Source organism: Grammomys surdaster, unplaced genomic scaffold (genome assembly GCF_004785775.1).
Source record: "Grammomys surdaster isolate TR1022 unplaced genomic scaffold, NIH_TR_1.0 125996, whole genome shotgun sequence".
Taxonomy (NCBI): Eukaryota; Metazoa; Chordata; class Mammalia; order Rodentia; family Muridae; genus Grammomys; species Grammomys surdaster.
In genome coordinates, this window is record NW_021620812.1 from 2,399,548 (window position 1) to 2,417,379 (window position 17,832).

At 45.1% G+C, this 17,832-nt stretch overlaps 2 protein-coding genes across 4 annotated transcripts in view; one reads left to right on the forward strand and one right to left on the reverse strand.

Moving 5' to 3' along the window:
• The window catches only part of Zzz3 (zinc finger ZZ-type containing 3), a 41,574-nt gene extending 32,383 nt beyond the window's left edge, over positions 1 to 9,191 (forward strand). For all 3 annotated transcript variants that reach the window (XM_028754287.1, XM_028754288.1, XM_028754290.1), the window contains 4 exons: positions 224 to 376; positions 2,323 to 2,457; positions 4,126 to 4,226; positions 4,489 to 9,191. In XM_028754287.1, coding sequence (XP_028610120.1) covers positions 224 to 376; positions 2,323 to 2,457; positions 4,126 to 4,226; positions 4,489 to 4,633 — 534 coding nt within the window. In that variant the 3' untranslated portion in view covers positions 4,634 to 9,191. The remainder of the gene's footprint in view (positions 1 to 223; positions 377 to 2,322; positions 2,458 to 4,125; positions 4,227 to 4,488) is intronic.
• The window catches only part of Ak5 (adenylate kinase 5), a 178,345-nt gene continuing 169,692 nt past the window's right edge, over positions 9,180 to 17,832 (reverse strand). Inside the window, exons 13-14 of the mRNA XM_028754291.1 lie at positions 17,589 to 17,780; positions 9,180 to 10,386 (exon numbers count right to left, since the gene is read on the reverse strand). Of these exons, the coding sequence (XP_028610124.1) occupies positions 10,318 to 10,386; positions 17,589 to 17,780 (261 nt within the window). The 3' untranslated portion in view covers positions 9,180 to 10,317. The remainder of the gene's footprint in view (positions 10,387 to 17,588; positions 17,781 to 17,832) is intronic.

The following is a 17,832-nucleotide window of genomic DNA, read 5'->3' on the forward strand; positions in this document are numbered from 1 at the left end:
CCCTCTCTCTCTCTCTCTCTCTCTCTCTCTCTCTCTCTCTCTTTCTCTCTGGGTAGTTGTTTGTCTGGCTTAGTACATTTGATTTTCTGTATAAGTTGATGATAAGAGGTCAGTGCAGCCAGCATTGAATGCTTGTAACTGGTGGGCTGTTGTATGGTTTTATATTTTTGATTCTGTTAATGATTTTCCACTGTCCCAGTAAAACCCTTGTTCTTTCCTGTAGTCCTCAACAAGCAGGCGACAGCACCCCCTTAATAAGCACCTCTTTAAACCTTCCACTTTCATGACTTCCCATGAGCCACCAGTATACATGGATGAAGATGATGACCGGTCCTGTCTCCGTAGCCACATGAGCACTGCTGCTGAGGAGGCCTCAGTAAGTTCCTTGCCTGTTTTTATACAGATGACTGTGCAGTATGAAGTAAATGACTTTCTAATTATCCCTACTCTTCAGAGAATGCTGACGTTTCCCCTTTAACTAACAAGTTAGAGTTAATACAGAGTTAATATGCTTTAAGTAATTTTTTTGTGGAAAATTCAGCATAGGCATAAGAAGTCAGAATAGCCCAGTGAACCCGAATCCCGTCACTTAGCTTCTGTAATTGTCACGGAGCAGTAGTTATGTTTACGCATCTTGCCACCCAGCTCCACTTCAGCTTATTTTAGAGGGAGTTCCAGACACCAAATTGAGGTTTCTGAGAAGGTAACTTTTCATGTAGTGGAATATTTGCTTGCCTGCAGTAAGGTGTGTGTACATGTACTTGCTCAGGGTCCTGTGCACACGAGTAAGCCCTCTACCAATTGAGCTATACTCACAAACTTGGTTATTTATTACTTATTTGTTTGGAGCCAAAGAAAGGCAATAAATGGGGGTTGGGGTGGGGTGTGTCTAAACCTTCTTTTCATTTTCCTCCCCCATATTGGGTTTGTCTACAATTTGCCACAGTGTGTGCTCTATGAACTGAGTCCTTTGTGTCATTTAACCTGTTCTTCTGCTCTGAATTTTCTGTAAAATGGTTGGTTCCTTGTGAGAAGAATATATATTAATACTGATTGCATAGAATTAGAACAGGAGATTTTAATGATAGTTGGCAAGAAAAGATACCTCTTTCTCTTAAATAAGTATGTAGTGATTGTAAAGTTGTTTTCCCTTTAAATTTGTCCTCTGGAAATGCTTATACCTAGTCTTTAAAATACAGATTTTGTGTGTGATTTTGTACTTTGTGGTTGTTAGAATGATTCGTTTGAAGAAATACTTCCCTGAACATGTTATGTAACAGGCTGTGCTAAGAGCTTGATAAGGAGTTGTAAAAACACATACATACGTCTTTGTTCTTCTAAATCTTGGGCTTGTTTATTGATCACATTGATAAATATGTGCTAAAGTCTTTCAAAGGAATAAAAAGAGCCTTTAAAGTCATTTAAGAGGTGCTTAGTTTAGAGAGGAAGTTCAAGAAGACCTGAGAAAAGTGTCAGTGAAGATGGTACTTAAAGACTGACTAAAAATTAGCCATGTGAGTCACAGCTAAGGTCACCTCCATTGATTCCTGAGCACCTCGCTTATGCCAGGTGTCTGTCTGTCCTGGAGATGCCCACCCCCTCCCCCTCCCCCATGCCAGTTGCAGAGCTCCATTCCTTCTCATGGCTCTCTAGCCATCTCTCCTGTCCTCGGCCTCCCTGCACATAGGTAGATGATGGGCAGCTTGGTCTTCATGGGGGTCCTGAACAGCTGGAATGGAGGCTGTTGCAAAAGCTGTTGCCTGTCTGTGGGATACGTTCTAGCTGGACTGCATTGTCTGGCCTCAGTGGGACAGGAAGCGCCTACCCTCACAGAGACTTGAAGGGCCAGGGTGGGGGATACCCGAGGAGGCCCCCACCTGCTCAGAGGAGAAGAGGGGGGATAGGGGAAGGACTGTAGGGAGAGGGTGACTGGGAGGGGAGCAGGGAGAGGAATGTAAAGTGAGTAAGTATAAAAAATTAAATTAAAATAATTAGCCATGAAAAGGGTGGCAGAACATTTAAAAATCAAGTCTTCTTTTATTTATTTATTTATTTATTTATTTATTTATTTATTTATTTTGGTTTTTCGAGACAGGGTTTTTCTGTGTAGCCCTGGGTGTCCTGGAACTCAGTCTGTAGACCAGGAATCCGCCTGCTTCTGCCTCCCAAGTGCTGGGATTAAAGTCGTGCGGCACCACCACCCGGCATCAAGTCTTATTATTAAGAGTAATTAATGTCAGTAGGAAAATAATCAGGATTGTATTTCTCACAATTAGTCCATTTGGTTATCAAACTAACACTTTTATATTTGGTTTTTAACAGGATGAAGAAAGCATTCCTATCATATATAGGAGTTTACCTGAATATAAAGAACTATTACAGTTTAAAAAGTTAAAAAAGCAGAAACTTCAACAATTGCAAGCAGAAAGTGGATTTGTGCAACATGTGGGCTTTAAGGTAAACAACTCATTTAGTTTTTAAAAGGATGAGAAGGTGGTTTTCTAAGTGGCTGCTGGATTATTCAACTCTGAACTCTCTAGGCACTCAGGGCGTTCTAAGTATTCTTTTATACATACATGCAAAGGTGTGTCCACAGGTGGTTGTCATGCAGTCTAGTGTTCTTTGAGGAGAAGAACATGCTTAGTTGTTGATCATGTGAATTTGAGGCCAGCCAGAGATGTGTAGTGAGACTCTGTCTTAAAATTCAAATAAAATAAAATCCTAGAGGTTGTATTTAAACAAATACAGTAGCTGAGCAATAGCTGAGTACACCTAAAAAATGTGTTTGTAAAGTAAGAGAGGCTGCATCAAACTGTAGACTTTGTCAAGGAGTTTAAGTAATCCTCAGAGGTTAGGGAATAATTGTAAGGTTTTAGAACATAGAATAACATGAGATTTGCATTTCAAGAGACCGTGTTTGCTGAGGTTCAGGAGCATGCCAGATCTAGACTCCGAAGCTCCTAGTGGCTCCCTGTTACTAAGGTTTTCACAGCAGCTCAGTCATCCAGAATTGAAGAGACGGGTGGCATGTCACCCAAGCATGTCCTCCCTGCACTGTGTGGGACCGTGCAGATGTAGACTGACAGGTTTGCGTCGTTGTGGCCCTTATAAGTGACTCCATTAGGTTGGAGAAAGTCACAGGAAGGCCGGAATGCAGTGTTGCTGTTGGCATGTGATGGAAATGGCGATGCGTGCTGTGCCTGATTGCTGGTCATTTGGAGTAACCCTTCCTTCTCTCTCGACCCTTCAGTGACCTTCTTCTCCTTTAGAAGCCAGTTAGGAAAATTCCTTAAGGAGAGTTTTTCGAGAGGAAACTGAGTCTTCTCATAACTGGGATGTAGATCTCAGCCATGACTTACTGGTAGTGTGTTATCAGAGAATCTAGGAATGAGATTATAAAGTCATTGTTCTGTTGCTGTGAAGAGACATCATATGGAAACTCTTAGAAAAACATGTAATTGGGGGCCTACTTAGAGTTTTAGAGTGTGGGCCTGTGACCCTCATGGTGGGAAACAAGCCGGCATAGTGCAGAGCAGCACCAGCTCTGCATCCTGCTCCTCAGGCAGCAGGCTCACCTCTAGTGACACGCCTCCTAATTCTTCTAAAATAATTCCACCAATCAGAGACCAAGAATTCAAATATATGAGCCTATAAGGGCTGTTCTCATCCAAATCACAGTTATTCAGTTTCTGAAACTACACTGAGACAGCCTTGCACTACACTGCCCTGTGGAGAATAAGCTGTGCTTGCCTGCTTGTCATTGTCAGCTTTGTTCTTTGTGGATCAGTCTGATGACTGTCCAGAGAGGAGTCTGACAGAGTGTCTGTGAGTCCATGCCCAGGGCAGCTCCAGCTCTGGTGTGAGTCACATTTACTCACTGGTTTCAAGGGAATGTTTACTAGTGGCAAAATACTTAACTTTGAGGTGATTGACTTAAAAACTGCTTGAATAAATACAAAGGGCATTTCTCATCTACCAATAGTCTGACCTTGAGTGAATGGACCTTTATCTCCTTTACTGGGAATTCTGTCTGACTTGAGCCAGTGTGTTCCATCATATCCTGTGCTTCCTGGTAGAAAAGAAGCAGAGCCCAAGTATTCTTCTGAGTTTCTGTGTCTGTTGCAGTGTGATAACTGTGGTGTAGAGCCTATCCAAGGTGTCCGCTGGCACTGCCAGGATTGTCCTCCAGAAATGTCTTTGGATTTCTGTGACTCTTGTTCAGACTGGTAAGTGTTTTTTTTTGGGGGGGGGGGGGACAATAACCTCAAACAGTGAACTTTATTTCCAAACTTCTTTAGAGTGTAATTATGTATTTATGTATTAGATTTTATCCTAAGCAATTAAAATATTCCTTAAATCCGTCAGATTTCAAGCAACTTTCTATTAAAGCTTTCTGAGAGATTAAGTGGGAAGATTTCATAGTATGTAAGTCAAAATGCATCTGGAGCCGTGTGATCACGAGTCTGTCTGTGTGATTTTTACTTGCAGCCCACATGAAACAGCTATTCACAAGGAGGAGCACCAGTTAGAACCTGTGTATAAGTCAGAGACGTTCTTAGACAGAGACTACTGTGTGTCCCAGGGCACCGGTTATAGTTATCTTGACCCCAACTACTTCCCAGCCAACAGATGACATGGAAGAGCCTGTCAGCACTTGTCCTCGTCAACACACAGCAGTGGCATCACTGTCAATGGTGTGCACGGTCTGGACACTCACAGCATGAGAGCTCCCGAGTGTTCTCATCAAGTCCAGCTCTGCACTGTGGCTGTGGGTCAGCAGCTGAACATTCCTGGGGAGCCGAGAGGTGCCCTGGTGAGACTCTCACCACCAACTGAAAGCCTTGGAGGTGGGGATGTGAAAGGGGTGAGGTGGAAGTGAGAGCACGGATTAATGCCAGAGTCAATTCCAAAGGTTTTAGAGACCTCGGTCATAAATATGATAATGAAAGACAAAGTATTTATATTAAATCAGTTCAGTAGCTTTCAGTTTTGTGAAGATAGTTTTCAGCGCAGAAACAGACTTATAGACGAAGTTGTAACCAGTGATGGTGTTTGCTTCTAGGATGTGTCCTCTACATCACAGAACGCACTGTCTGTGGTCACTGACAGCCCGTAGTAGACTGGAGCTGCTTAACGATTTGATACCTAACTTTTAATCACGATGAAATGTCCTTACCAAGAGCAAAGCGAGAGAGAGCTGTGGCTTTGCTTCTGTGACCAGCTCATGGGGTGTGAATGTCATGAGCTTGTCACGCAGATATATTTTTAATGTCATGTTATATGAGATGATCATGTGATGTGTACAGACTACGTTGAAAAGTGCGAGTGGTAGTAACTGTAAAGTCTGACTCACACCATTAATCCCTTGAAAGTACACAGCCTTCTGCCTCTGTGTGGAGTTGTCAGTACAGCTCGTCAAAGAAAACTGCCTAATATAAAAATCATATATATGGTGATAATTTTCCCCCTTTTGTAGTCTGCACAAGATCCATAAAAGATTGTATTTTTATTACTATTTAACGAGTGATTAAATGTAGTCTGCACTGTGAGCAAGAGTTCACAATTCTTTTATACTGCTGGATTCTGTTGTGCATCATTTCAAACATTTTGTATGTTTCTTATCTGTGTATACAGTATGTTCTTGAATAATGTTCATTTGTCAGGAGAGCTGTGAGAAATAAACTATGTGGATATGTTTGTTTATATTATAGAAAGCTTGTTGTGGATTCCTTTGGGTCAAATTTTGATTTTTTTTTCAACAAGTGATAAAGGTAGAATTTATTATTTAAAAGTCTGTTTTTCATCTGTATTTGCTTCCTGTTCTTTATAAAGGGTGAAGATGTATTGTGTTAGTGTTCTCATGTAGCGTGCTGAAACACTGCACAGTAGGGGTGCTGACTAATGTCCAGATGTGGAACATAAATATAAATCAGAAGCTTAATTCTAGTAGTTTTTTCTTAATAAAATTAAGTCCCCATGTGTTGAAACAGGTGGTTTCCAAAAATTATTCAAAAAAGAAAAGATAGTATATATTCTATATAGACTATAGGTGGAGTATTAGTACTACTCTAGTTTTTAACATTGTTTTTTCCTGTTTTTAAGTTCAGGGAATGTTATTTACTAACCCTTTTCAGTACTCAGCAAGGTATTAAAATCTACCCTGATTTTTTTAATTAAGAAAAACACAGAATTTTAAATACAGAAAAGAGAAATTTAAATAATATATTGATTATGTATCGCTGGTCATATTGATGTAGTCCATTGTACTCAGAAAAGTTGACAGGCTTTTATCTCTGGGCTATTAGTGAAGGAGAGGCAGTTGAATGATATGTCTCTATGCTAAATGTTCAGTGCACATGCTGAAGGGCTTCCTTCCGTCTGCAATACAGGACAGTTGCACCTGTCTGTATAGAAATAGTACCAGATAGTTGTTCAGATCCATCCAGAAATCCCATAGATGTTGACACACAGTGTGAAAGGGGTATGAGCGGGACGGTTGTAACATCAGCATGAGCAGGCAAACCTATTGGAATATATTTTAAGACTGGGGTAGTAATGTGGGTTTTTCCTGTTAACAGAAAATATATTTTAGATATTTCAGCTCTAAGCACATCGTCCCCATGGCTTGCTGAGTAATTCCTTGTGTTTTGTTTGAGGGTTGCAGAAATAGACAGGTTGTTCTTTGCAAGTAGACCCTCCATCTGTCTTCTAAGGAATACTGGTTGCTGGCAACTGGACTTGAGAAGCGGTGTCTTCAAGTCTCTTAGTGGGTCAGATTTATCTCATGGTATATGATGCTCAAGTTGTTGGCTATAATTGGAGGAACATTGGATAACACCGGAAGTGATTGCTCTGAGGTTAGGGAGGGGAGTTTCCTTTAATGTGATGTACCAATACCAAATGCTGGTTTAGCACCTACTGTTCACAAAGCAAGCATGTGGCAACTCACTGGATTCTCCACCCAATGGAGCACATTCATTTATCACCTTGTTTTCATGGGACATCTGTCCAGAAAGAAATTAAATGACTCGCCCATGGTCAGATTGGTAGGGAAGTGATAAGACTTTGTCTTTAACCAAGATGGATCCCTTTGTCACGCTTGGTTTCCCAAGCAAGAACACCTCCATTCTCAGGTACTCTGTGCTTTCCATGCCTTTTTTCTCATGAAGTGCTAGAGTACAAACCTGAACCCATGTCCATGTTTGTAATACAAGAGAGAGTGAGAGAGAGGGGCCCCTGTTGGCTGGGAAAGCACCAGCATACCTCTCCATCGTGACTCCTGGGAGCGAGCACACATGCCTGTCCGTGGCCTCTCACCCAATCCCATGGTATTCCTTGACTCTTCCCCCCTTTCAGTTACAGTCAATCACAGAACACGGTTACTGAGGTGTTAGGAATGAATTTTAAAGGTTGACAGAAAATGGCATACCACTGTAATAAATAATTTCCCTTTAAACAGCTGTGTGAGATAACCCTGTATAAGCTTTCTTACTCTAGATAGCCAGGTTTAAAACCTACTAGTCTGGGTGCACTGGAGGAAACCAGTGGTTTCCAGTGCGTTACCCACCCTCTTTAAACCTCTAGAGTTAAGTTTTCATGGGAAAGGTTACTGCTATTCATTCGATCTCAGAGAAAAACAAAGCCCGCTTCTAGGGTTTATATCTCTGTTAAATGGATTGATTTCTGAGAATTGTGTCATGCTTCATGAGAACAGTTCATATCTGTGTCTCTATTCTCTGACTTTTTAACAGATTATCTATATAAGTCTTTGTTGATTATGTGACCCAGTGTTTTGGTAAGTTACACTCTTTCTTCTTTATAGGGTACTGAGGTCCAGTACACTAAATGCTAGTGAGTCTTTAAAGCCTGTCACAGGTGGTCCCTTGAATGTCCTGGAGGACAGACAGCCTTCGCATCCGGGTTTACATGTAGGATGTGATTAGCCAATCAGATTATGTATTGTGGGTGTGACTCAGTCATGTTTACTGTGACATTATGGGTCTTATTCCCAGTTGGGGAAGTTAAGTACCCTCGGTTGAGTTCTAGGAACTGGTTACTGACTTGCAGCCTTTCTAATTGTCTCTTTAGGAAATGTGAAGGCACTGAGAATTAAAACAGAAGTGACAGCCATGTGAGGGCTCCTGCAAGACAAAAGCCAGGCTTTGTGGAGTTTGTAGACAAACTTAAGAAAATGATATTTGAAGAGAAGTAGTCCTGGGGTATAAGGAGCTCTGTGGCTTTAGTTAGAATGGCTGAGCAACCCTCTGTTCTGGGAAGTAGGGTGGGGACCAGCTTTCAGGAGGGGGCAAGAGCTCTGATGCCGTCAGTAAGGACCTGGAGCCAGGAAAGAGCTGGGTTTCCCTGGGCAGCTTTGAAGACAGGCAGTATGGCTTTATGCAAATGAGTGGGGTGTGTGTTGGGGGGGTGTCCTGTTGATGATGTCAGGGAGGGCACAGCACCAGTTTAGGTACAGCCTTGAACATGGGTCATAGCCGGGAAGTTTACACTTGTGTTCTGAGTTCTGAGGTTGTCTACACACACAACCTTTTGCTAGACAGAAACTGCTACAGTCCATTCATCTTTTAAAATCCTGTGACTTTATGTCACTTGGAGCCATTCACACGGGCAGTGTGTGTCTTAGCTGTTCTGTGGAAAACTGATTTGGTCCCAGGTACTGACTTCTGTTGAAGTTTTCCAGGCTGCTTGCCCGCCGCTGTCTGCTGCCTCATTGTCCCGTCCAGAGCTGTGGGTTCAGGGTTTGCCAGTGTGTGCTATGTGCTAGGCCGTCATTCTCCAGCACCGCTTTCCATTCTTGCTCTAATATCCATGCTCCCTGTCGTGGGTGACACTTGGGGTTGGCATTGCACAGCCGCTGAGCTTGGGAGCATGGTGCGCCCTTTCTGGTAATAGAGGCCTAATTGTAACCAAAGAACTTAATTTCTTGTCTAGCACACACTAACATTTCTGTTTAGGAACCAGTGCTAGGGGAAAAGAAATATGAAAATGACCATATATCATGAATACATTAACAATTTCTCTGTAATAGCTCAAATCTGGTCTATGGCCAAAGTTTCAGTCATATAAGTGGATCCTAATTTTAACCTATTTACTATGTTTGCTTCTGTTTGGAATGAAAGCTCTCAAATGCTTTCCAAAATGATGTGAGTTACAAATAAATAGAGAAAGAATCATCCCGGCTTCCGTTTATTTCATTTGTACATAAATGTTTTGAGGAAAAAAATGATTTTAAAAATACAGTTGTGTCCTGGAAACACCAGTATTTGATCACCCATCAAGGAAAAGAGTCATGCAAACCAAACTGAATGTTGTAGTGATTGAGTGCAAGGTGCAGGTATTTGAGAATACACAGGCAGCTGTCTTGTTGTTCCACAACTCGGCACAGAACACCCACGATCCACTGGTGTGATGCATTTACCCGTGGAGCAGGCCCCTGACACGAGTACAACACAGGAGCTGCCGGACACCGTGTACTAGCATGCCCTCCCCAGCATCGGTGGATATATTCTTCCTGTCTTTTTTACTTGGCAGTATGCCAGGGAGTAATTGTCTCAGATCAAAACAAGTTGGTTTTGTCCAGTGAGTGAAGAAACAAATCATCTCATACTTTTCAATTATTTCTGGTCTCTGGTACTAATTTACATAATTGCTGAGACACACTGCCCTGTGGAGAGGAGAGCGGCTTGTGTGGGTGGCCAGAGTTGTTAGCTTTCATGACACTGTTCCACATAGTTAGTGTCCCAAAAGTGGGTGGGACTGATTGTCCAGTTTTACTCTCTTAAGAGAAGCTCAACAATGTCCAATTTTGAAATATTCCTGTCAGGTACCTTGATACCTTGTGTCCCATAGGGTATTTAAAAGTGCCACTAGGGCTCAGGGCCCTCACATGGATGGGAACTGGAGAAGCAGCCAGTACCAGATGAGGTGTCCAAGCTTGTCCATGCTAACAACCCACATAATGGAGGAACAAAGGAACCCATGAGAAGGAGGAAGCTGTGGTGGAGACAGGGCTATAATGTCCCTGTGGTGAGACTCCAGCCTGCCCTGGGCACAGCTGGAACAGGCCGATCCCACACTGCTCTTCCGTCCAAAAACAAGTGCCAGAGTGGGGACAGTTGTCAGCATGAGAGAAAGGTGGACAGTCCGACGTATACCATGCATGGTTTCCAGAACCTCTCACAGGAGATGAGCCGGGAAGGAAATGGCCAGCTAGGATGGTTGGGGATGGGGACAAAGCAAAACGTGTTAAGGGTGAATTTCATGTGTTTCTGTTGCCACTTAACACATGCATTTTCTCCTTCAGAAAACAGAGTCAATGGCTGTGCAGAGCTGAAGAAAAACTTGATCTGGTGTTCCCTCTGCGTTTACCTGTACTTGAAAGGAAAGGAGAGTTATTAACCTTCTGACTTGCTTTTAAATAGGACTATTTTTAAAATAATGGAGCAGGATTACCTGCTTTGGCTCACAGACTTAGAGTGAAAAGTGATTGCTTAAAAAGCGGGTCCCCGTGGTGGCGTGTGCCTTTACTAACAAGACTCGGGAAGCAAAGGAGGCTGGCTCTCAGTGAGACCAGCCTGCTCTACAGATTGAGCTCCTGGCCAGGCAAGGCTACACAATGAGACCCTGTCCCCAAAATAAATAAAATGTATAGCACTAGATTAAAATGAGAGAGCATTACTACACATTTATTAAAATGGCCCAACCCCCAAGGCTGACATCACCAAACAGCTAGGATGTGAAACAACCCAACTCTTCATTGCTGACAAAAGTGAAAAATTGGTATGGCCGCTTGGAAGGCATTTTGGTTCCTTCAAACACCCCTCCAGCAGCTCTGTTCCACAGTTAATTCCAAATACACCCAAACCTGCACAAGCTTCAGAGTTATGAAGTTACATAGGTAAGTATCTAGCTCACTCAGCATTAAAATGAAATGAGCTAAAGACACGAGGGAGGAGACCTGAATGCATGTCAAGTCGGTCTGAAAGGGGCACAAACTGTGGTTCATCCGTGACAGTGAAAAGAACAGTTACAGCACATGGGAGAGGGTTAAGGAGGAATCCGGCTGGAGTTGTTTAACATTACAGCTGTGCAGACATACAGTGTGCATTGGGGTCAGCCGGTGCCATTGGGTGACAGTGTAGGCTCATCTATTGTGACAAATGGCCTGCTGGGCAACTTTGATAGTTGAAGTGGTTGGGGATGGGGTATCTGGGAACTCTTCTACTTGTGAACCTGAAAGTGCTCTAAAACATCTCAACATCAAAGTGAGGCCTGTGTGTGTTGTTAGAGATCAAGGAACCCTTCAGTGTTACCCTGAGAGTGCTAAGTGTATTCGAGCACTTAGATCAGGGTGGGAGTACAGCCTGGGTTATGAGGGCCAGGGACCTAGGCCCACGGTGTGCAGATATACTAGGGGCAGAGTCATTGAAGATAGACGATACAGCGGTAAAGGAAGCCAGCCACGGAGTATAAAGAGGGTTGTTCCGGGCCATCCAGCCAGCCACTGGGCACTGTTCATACCCATCCTCTTCGGAAGAGAGGCCTGACCACCGGAAGTGCTGTGGAGGCCAGAGAGCGCCCCGTAGCGTTATCCACGAGCTGAGCCCCCGCCCAGCTGCCACCCCTGAGATGTCCTGTGATCGGGCTGGGGAGCGCTCCAAAGGCTGCTGGAGCCAAAATTTTTTAAATTAACTTTTAAAAGGTGAAATTATAGGCCGGGCGGTGGTGGCGCACGCCTTTAATCGCAGCACTTGGGAGGCAGAGGCAGGTGGATTTCTGAGTTCGAGGGGTGACCTTGAATCTCTGCTCTTCCCTCCACCGAGAGCTCGAATAACAGATCCATATCAAGTTTATGTAGAACTGGGGATTTTGATTGTACAGACATGATCAGAAACAAAGCTAGGTTATATTCATAAGTGATCAGACCAAAAGATAATCAGAGGTGACTCATAAAAGTCAGGGGGGTTAGGCTGGAGAGATGGCTCAGCAGTTTATAGAGCAGTGACTACTCTTCCAGAGGTCCTGAGTTCAATTCCCAGCATACACACAGTGGCTCACAACTATCTGTAATGGGATCCGATGCCCTCTTCTGGTGTGTCTGAGGATAGCTACAGTGTACGAACACATATAGAATAAACAAAAGAGTAAGGGGTCATGGTGAGTTCTCAAAGAGAAGAATAGTACCCAAGGAGAAGAGTGAGGCATAGTGGCTGGGCCTTTGAGTCTGTTTCTTGGCCTGTTTGGAGGGTATGTGAGGGTTCCTTTACTCTTCAAAGTGGACAGATTTCCCAAAATCCCTTGATAAACAAAGCATACTTTATCTCTGGAGGTTCAGTTGAAGCTCCCTGAACTCAGCACTCATCCTCTGAGCCACAGGCTCTGCCTCGGAACTAGGAGTCGCTTCCCCTGTGTTTATGCCCATCCCCCACAGCATCCAACTTCCTCTTGAGGAGCTCAGGTTTTGCTGAGTGCAACACAGTCCACGCTGAGATACAAAGCTGGCGAGAGGTAACAGTGCACAGGCATGGTGCTAACTGACAGAGGAGTTCGTCGGGGAATGCACACTGTTACAAGGTCAGCATGGGACCAGGGAGGGCAGACACCGAGAGTGAGAAGTGAGAAGCATGGCTAGTAATGGCACGAGTGACACTTAAGTAGTGATGTAATAGCTGACATGAAGGACAGGTGACTGAAAGGTGATTTACATTGCCCAAGCTCACTTAGCAAAAAAAGGGACGGGTTGGATCAGACCCCAAAACTAAAAGCACCCGTCAGCTACGTGGCTATTGATCAGCATGTTGTAGTGGTGAGTGGGCTGGCTACAAAGGAGCGAATGTGCCTGTCCTGTGAAAGCTGAGCATGTAAAAGTTCCTCAGGAACACACGGGTAGGTGGTAAAACCACAAAGAGCTGCCAACAGTTGAAGGAAAGCAGAGAGTCCTGCCCTGGGACATAGCCAAGCCTGTTGTCCCCAGTACATCTCGGCTTTCTCCTGGGATCTTCACCTGTTTCTGGTGTTCCATGAAGGGACTGGACTACAGCCGAGTGAACTCCAGGGTTGGCTTCTGCTGCTGCTGATCAAGTCTGACTTCACTTTGTTTTTGAGACAAGGTCTCACTATGTCAGCTTGGCTCTCCCGGAACTCTTCTTAGACAAGACCAGCTGTGAACTCCCTCTGCCTCCCAAAGGATGGGATTAAAAGTGTTTACCACTAGGAATCTGTCTTTTAAAAAAGATTAGTATGTGTGTGTGTGTGTGTGTGTGTGTGTGTGTTGTGTGTGTGTATTATGTATGTGTGTGTGTTATGTGTGTGTGTGTGTGTGTGTGTGTGTGTGTGTGTGCTGGGGGTGGGGGTAGGGTGGGGGCCAGCTGGCACTGGACCATGGAGTTTTCACAAGACCCCCTGTCCAGTTCAGTCTCCATGTGATACCTCCTTCATTTTGCATCATGACTGAAATATGGGGATTGGTTTCTTATGGAGGGATGCTGTTTTGTTTGTTTTTAAATTAAGGAAAACTTCTCTCCATGGTCTCATGCCGTAGTGTTTGCTTCTGTGAAGTCCAATTGCCTTTCCCGGTGGAAACTCGCTGTTTTGCGAGAGTGAGGAAAACCTACCAGCAGTGCTCCGTCCTCACGAGGCTAGCGAGCAGTGGAGAGAATAGGCACACATTCAGCCTCTGTCTGGCAGCAGGCGGGGGTGGTAAAATATGATAGACTTCAGAAGTGGAGTCTTCCAGAGCAGAAGAAGCTAGAGGAAGAGGGTTGACGCAGAGCCCTCAGTCTCCTCTGAATTTCTCCTCTGGTTCTTCCCAGGTTACTTCGACACTTCCCTCTGTCCCAAAAATGTCTCTGTTCATCTCAGATCCCACAGAGAATTTTAAAAGAAAAATAAGTGATGCTTTTATCATTGTTTATAGCTGCAAGGGAACCAGACAGAACCAATTTACATGTACAGAGCTAAATTTTCTGGGGTACTTTGTTTTCTTTTGAGACAAGGAGTCATATAGACCTTGAGCTTGCTATACATCCCAGGCTGGCCTCGAACCACAACCCCTCCTGAGTGCTGGGACCACAGGCATGTGTCAAAGCCTTTCTCATATAGAACAAGCATATGGGGACTGGCACTGGGACCCAGTGGCTGCTCATTTTCTTTGTTCTTTCTCTTTGCTTTTGTCTGGGGTCCTGAAGCTGGTGGCTTTCTGAGCTGTGGCTTTGGGTTTTGTGTCTTGGTGATGTGGGCTTCTGGAACCAACCGAGCTGTGACAGTGGACTGGGGTTTGTGTCAGCACCACCACCTTCTGTGCTGTCCACAGCTAGGGGCTGTGTGACAACAGTGTCTGCTTCATACAGTGAGCAAGCTCATCCTGGACACCGCAGTGTCCTAGGTGTGGGAGGTGGGGGGGGGGGAGTGGGACTCAGAAATAGGTCTTGTATATTTTCAAGAATAAGCATGTATTCCTTTAAAACTAGTGGGAAAGCCTCCCCTCCCACCCCACTCCTTGAGACCACTACGGTGATAGACTGAAGGAATTCTAGGGGCCACCGTCAGCCCTACTTTATATCAGAAAGGGCTTTAAGCAGCATGACTCACCAAGGGTCACAAGTGTGGCCTGGGACTTTCCAACATCCAGAGCAGTTTTTCCAGCAGTATTTGGTCGGTGTTGGCACGTTCCACCCCCAAGTGCTTCATTTCCTGCTACTTATTGAGTGGTAAATTCACCCACAGTGGACAAGCTCTCCTTCCCTTGGGCTAGTTCACCTATCTGTGGGGCTCTCCTGTCTGCAGAGGCGGGTACAGCCCAGGAAGAAGAGCTTGAGGATTGATGGGTGGCTGCCTGCAGAACCCAGCTGGAAGGGAGCGGCCTGCTGTGTGGTTCCTCCCTCTGCTTGCTGAGCTGGGAAGCAGAGGCCGTGCGTTGTCTCTGTCACACACACACATGTAGGCATGGAGCATACTGTATGTACAGCGGACCTGGCAAGGCGGTGCAGCCAAGCACCGTCTTCCCACGGTCCTCTGGTATCCATCTTCAATACTGACAAAGTAGATTGTAAATGTCACGCCTCTATGGATCCAGCTGCCAGCATCCCCAACAAGGGGAGGCCTGAGAGATGAGCCAGAGAGTCCTGGGAACTGATTTCTTGGAGAATGACCGACTAGTGTGAGGATTGCAGAAGTCAGATTTCTCTGAAAACCTTCTTAGTTCAGTGTCAAGCCTTTCATCAGTGAGTCAGTAGGTTTAGATCCAGATGATTCAAGAATGAGAGAAGGGTTTTTTTTTTTTTTTTCTGATTCTCAAACGGGATAAACTCTAAATTATGTCTGGCTTTCCCCAGTCTCAGGACTAGAGTGGATTCCTTGGTTGTTCCAGGCAGCAGAAAATGGGAAATTTCCAAGATGATTTAGGTTACAAAGGTTCTTGCAGCCCTGAATTTCATTCATTCATTCGTTCATTCACTTATTTATTCATTCATTTATGTGTATGGTTGTATCGCTTGCACATATCTGTGCCCCATGTGCATGCAGTGCCCTTAGAGGACAGAAGAGGGTGTCAGATCCCTGGGACTCGAGTTAACAGATGGTTCTAGAAATCAAGCCCTCCCTCCCGCCATGCACCCACGTGATGATGTCATGTTTGTTTACTAACTGCTTTTGATCTCATTCAGGGGTGGGTGCATGCACGCAAGTGTGCAGAGCCGAGAGGAGACAGCTCACAGGCATGTGGTCCCTTCTGTCTACTCTGTAGGTCCTGGGACCTGAGCTCAGTCCTCCAGGTTTGGCAGCAGATGCTTCACCCAGTTAGACATTTTGCCAGCCTGTTTATTTTATTTTAAAAGTATAAATCTTTGAGGTTTTTGTTTTGTTGTTGTTGTTGTTTTTAAATGACAAGTGATTACAGGAAACCCTATAGAAAGAATCCAACAGCCAGGGGTCATATTCAGAGGTACCTTTTAGACCTCTCTTAACCAAGGGTTTAGGATTCTGAACAAATGGGTCGTGGACAGGTTTAGGAGGTTGGGAATTCACTCTCAGTCATGTAAGGAATCAATAATGTAGCCTGGGAGATCAGTTTGTTATGTCTGACTGGTGCCGGCCATCTTGAGAAAAGCAGGAAGAAGACCGGACCCTTGTAACAGTCCTTGTGTTTCCTCAGCTTTGGCCCCAGGCGACTTCCACAGCCTCTTAGCAGCCCCTCCTCACCTTGGATCCTTTCTCCACAAGACAATGGGGTGAATTCCAGATGGAAGCCCCAGATTACCTCAGCCACCTAGTGCATGCTGGCTCCATTTTGATGTATTCTTGCTTGCCTCTCCATTGGGTTTTAATGTCATAGACAAGTGAGCGATCCAGCCTCAGGAACTTCCGGCCTCCTCTTTGGGAAGCGCTCCTTTGACTGCTCCATATGGTTCTTGGTGATGTCCCTAGACACCGTGGTCGTTGGACTGCGCTCTACCTTCCTCACTAACGTGCTAAGCTCTGTGGGCTAGCACTGTGTCTAACCACTGGAGTAGCGGATGGACCAGACACAAGTTACAGATTATGGAAAAGAATGGAAACGTGGGGTTTGCCAAGTATTAATGGTGGCAGTGTGGATTGCATTGTATGACATCAAGTGCCAAGCCTTTCTCCCAGTGATGCTTCCACAGCCCCACCAACTGAACTGCTTCTGTCTATGCCAGTTATTGGAAGACATTGGCACAAACAAGCCAAGTGCCAATCATGACCTGTGTGAACTCCAGGATCCAAAGGTATTGACTCCAGGGTTTAGAGGAGGCCTGCCTTTTGGATCACCCTGTGTAGCAGAGGTCTAGCAACCGCTTACAGTTGGTGACAGAACTTTCTTTTCAGCTTGTACTCCCTACAATGCCCCCCTCCCCAGTTTTCTTTTTCCCAGGACTGGAAACTGAATCCAGACCCCATGCATGTTAGGTGAGCACCCCACCACTGAAGTGCGCCCCAGCTCCTCAGGCTCTTTCTCCTGAGACAAAGGCTCGTTAAATTGCCCAGGCAGGCCTTGAACATGAGATCTCCCCACCTCAGCCTCCCCACTGGCTGGGATTATAGAGGATTGTGTTTTAGACCCTGCCCTTGGTGTCTGTCTTTTTTTTTTTTTTTTTTTTGTTTTGTTTTGTTTTTCGAGACAGGGTTTCTCTGTATAGCCCTGGCTGTCCTGGAACTCACTCTGTAGACCAGGCTGGCCTCGAACTCAGAAATCCACTTGCCTCTGCCTCCCAAGTGCTGGGATTAAAGGCATGCGCCATCACCGCCCGGCTCAACTTTTTTTTTTTTTTTTAAAGACAGGATCTTATTATGTAGACCAGGCTGGCCTTGGAATCACAGAGTTCTTTGTCTCCTAAGTGCTAGGATTAGAGTTGTACGCCACCATGGTCACCCTGCCCTGTCCCCATCTTATGTTCACATACAGTATGTACACCTTTTATAGGGACAACAGTGAGGGAAGAAAGCAATTTGTATTTTGGCCTCAGCCCTGCTTCCCCAGATCTCACAGGAAAGCTTGCCTCTACTTCCTCTCTTCTTGAGAAAGAAAAGATGAAGCAGGAGGTGACACTTGCCTTCTGGAGCTGCGTTCTCGTCTCGTAGTAGGCGATGACAGGGATGGACGCTCGGTGGTAGGCCTCCAGGCGCTTGGCAATGCTCTTGGCACTGTCCTCCCCACGCTGGCTGCCCTGGCTTCTCTGCAGAAGGCGGTTAGTCATGGTGTCTACTGAGCAGTCCATGCAGATCACCAAGTGTGGCTCTCCGATCTGAGGGAGCACAGCAGGGCTTGGTTAGTCGGGGTCTAGAGAAGGCCGGGCA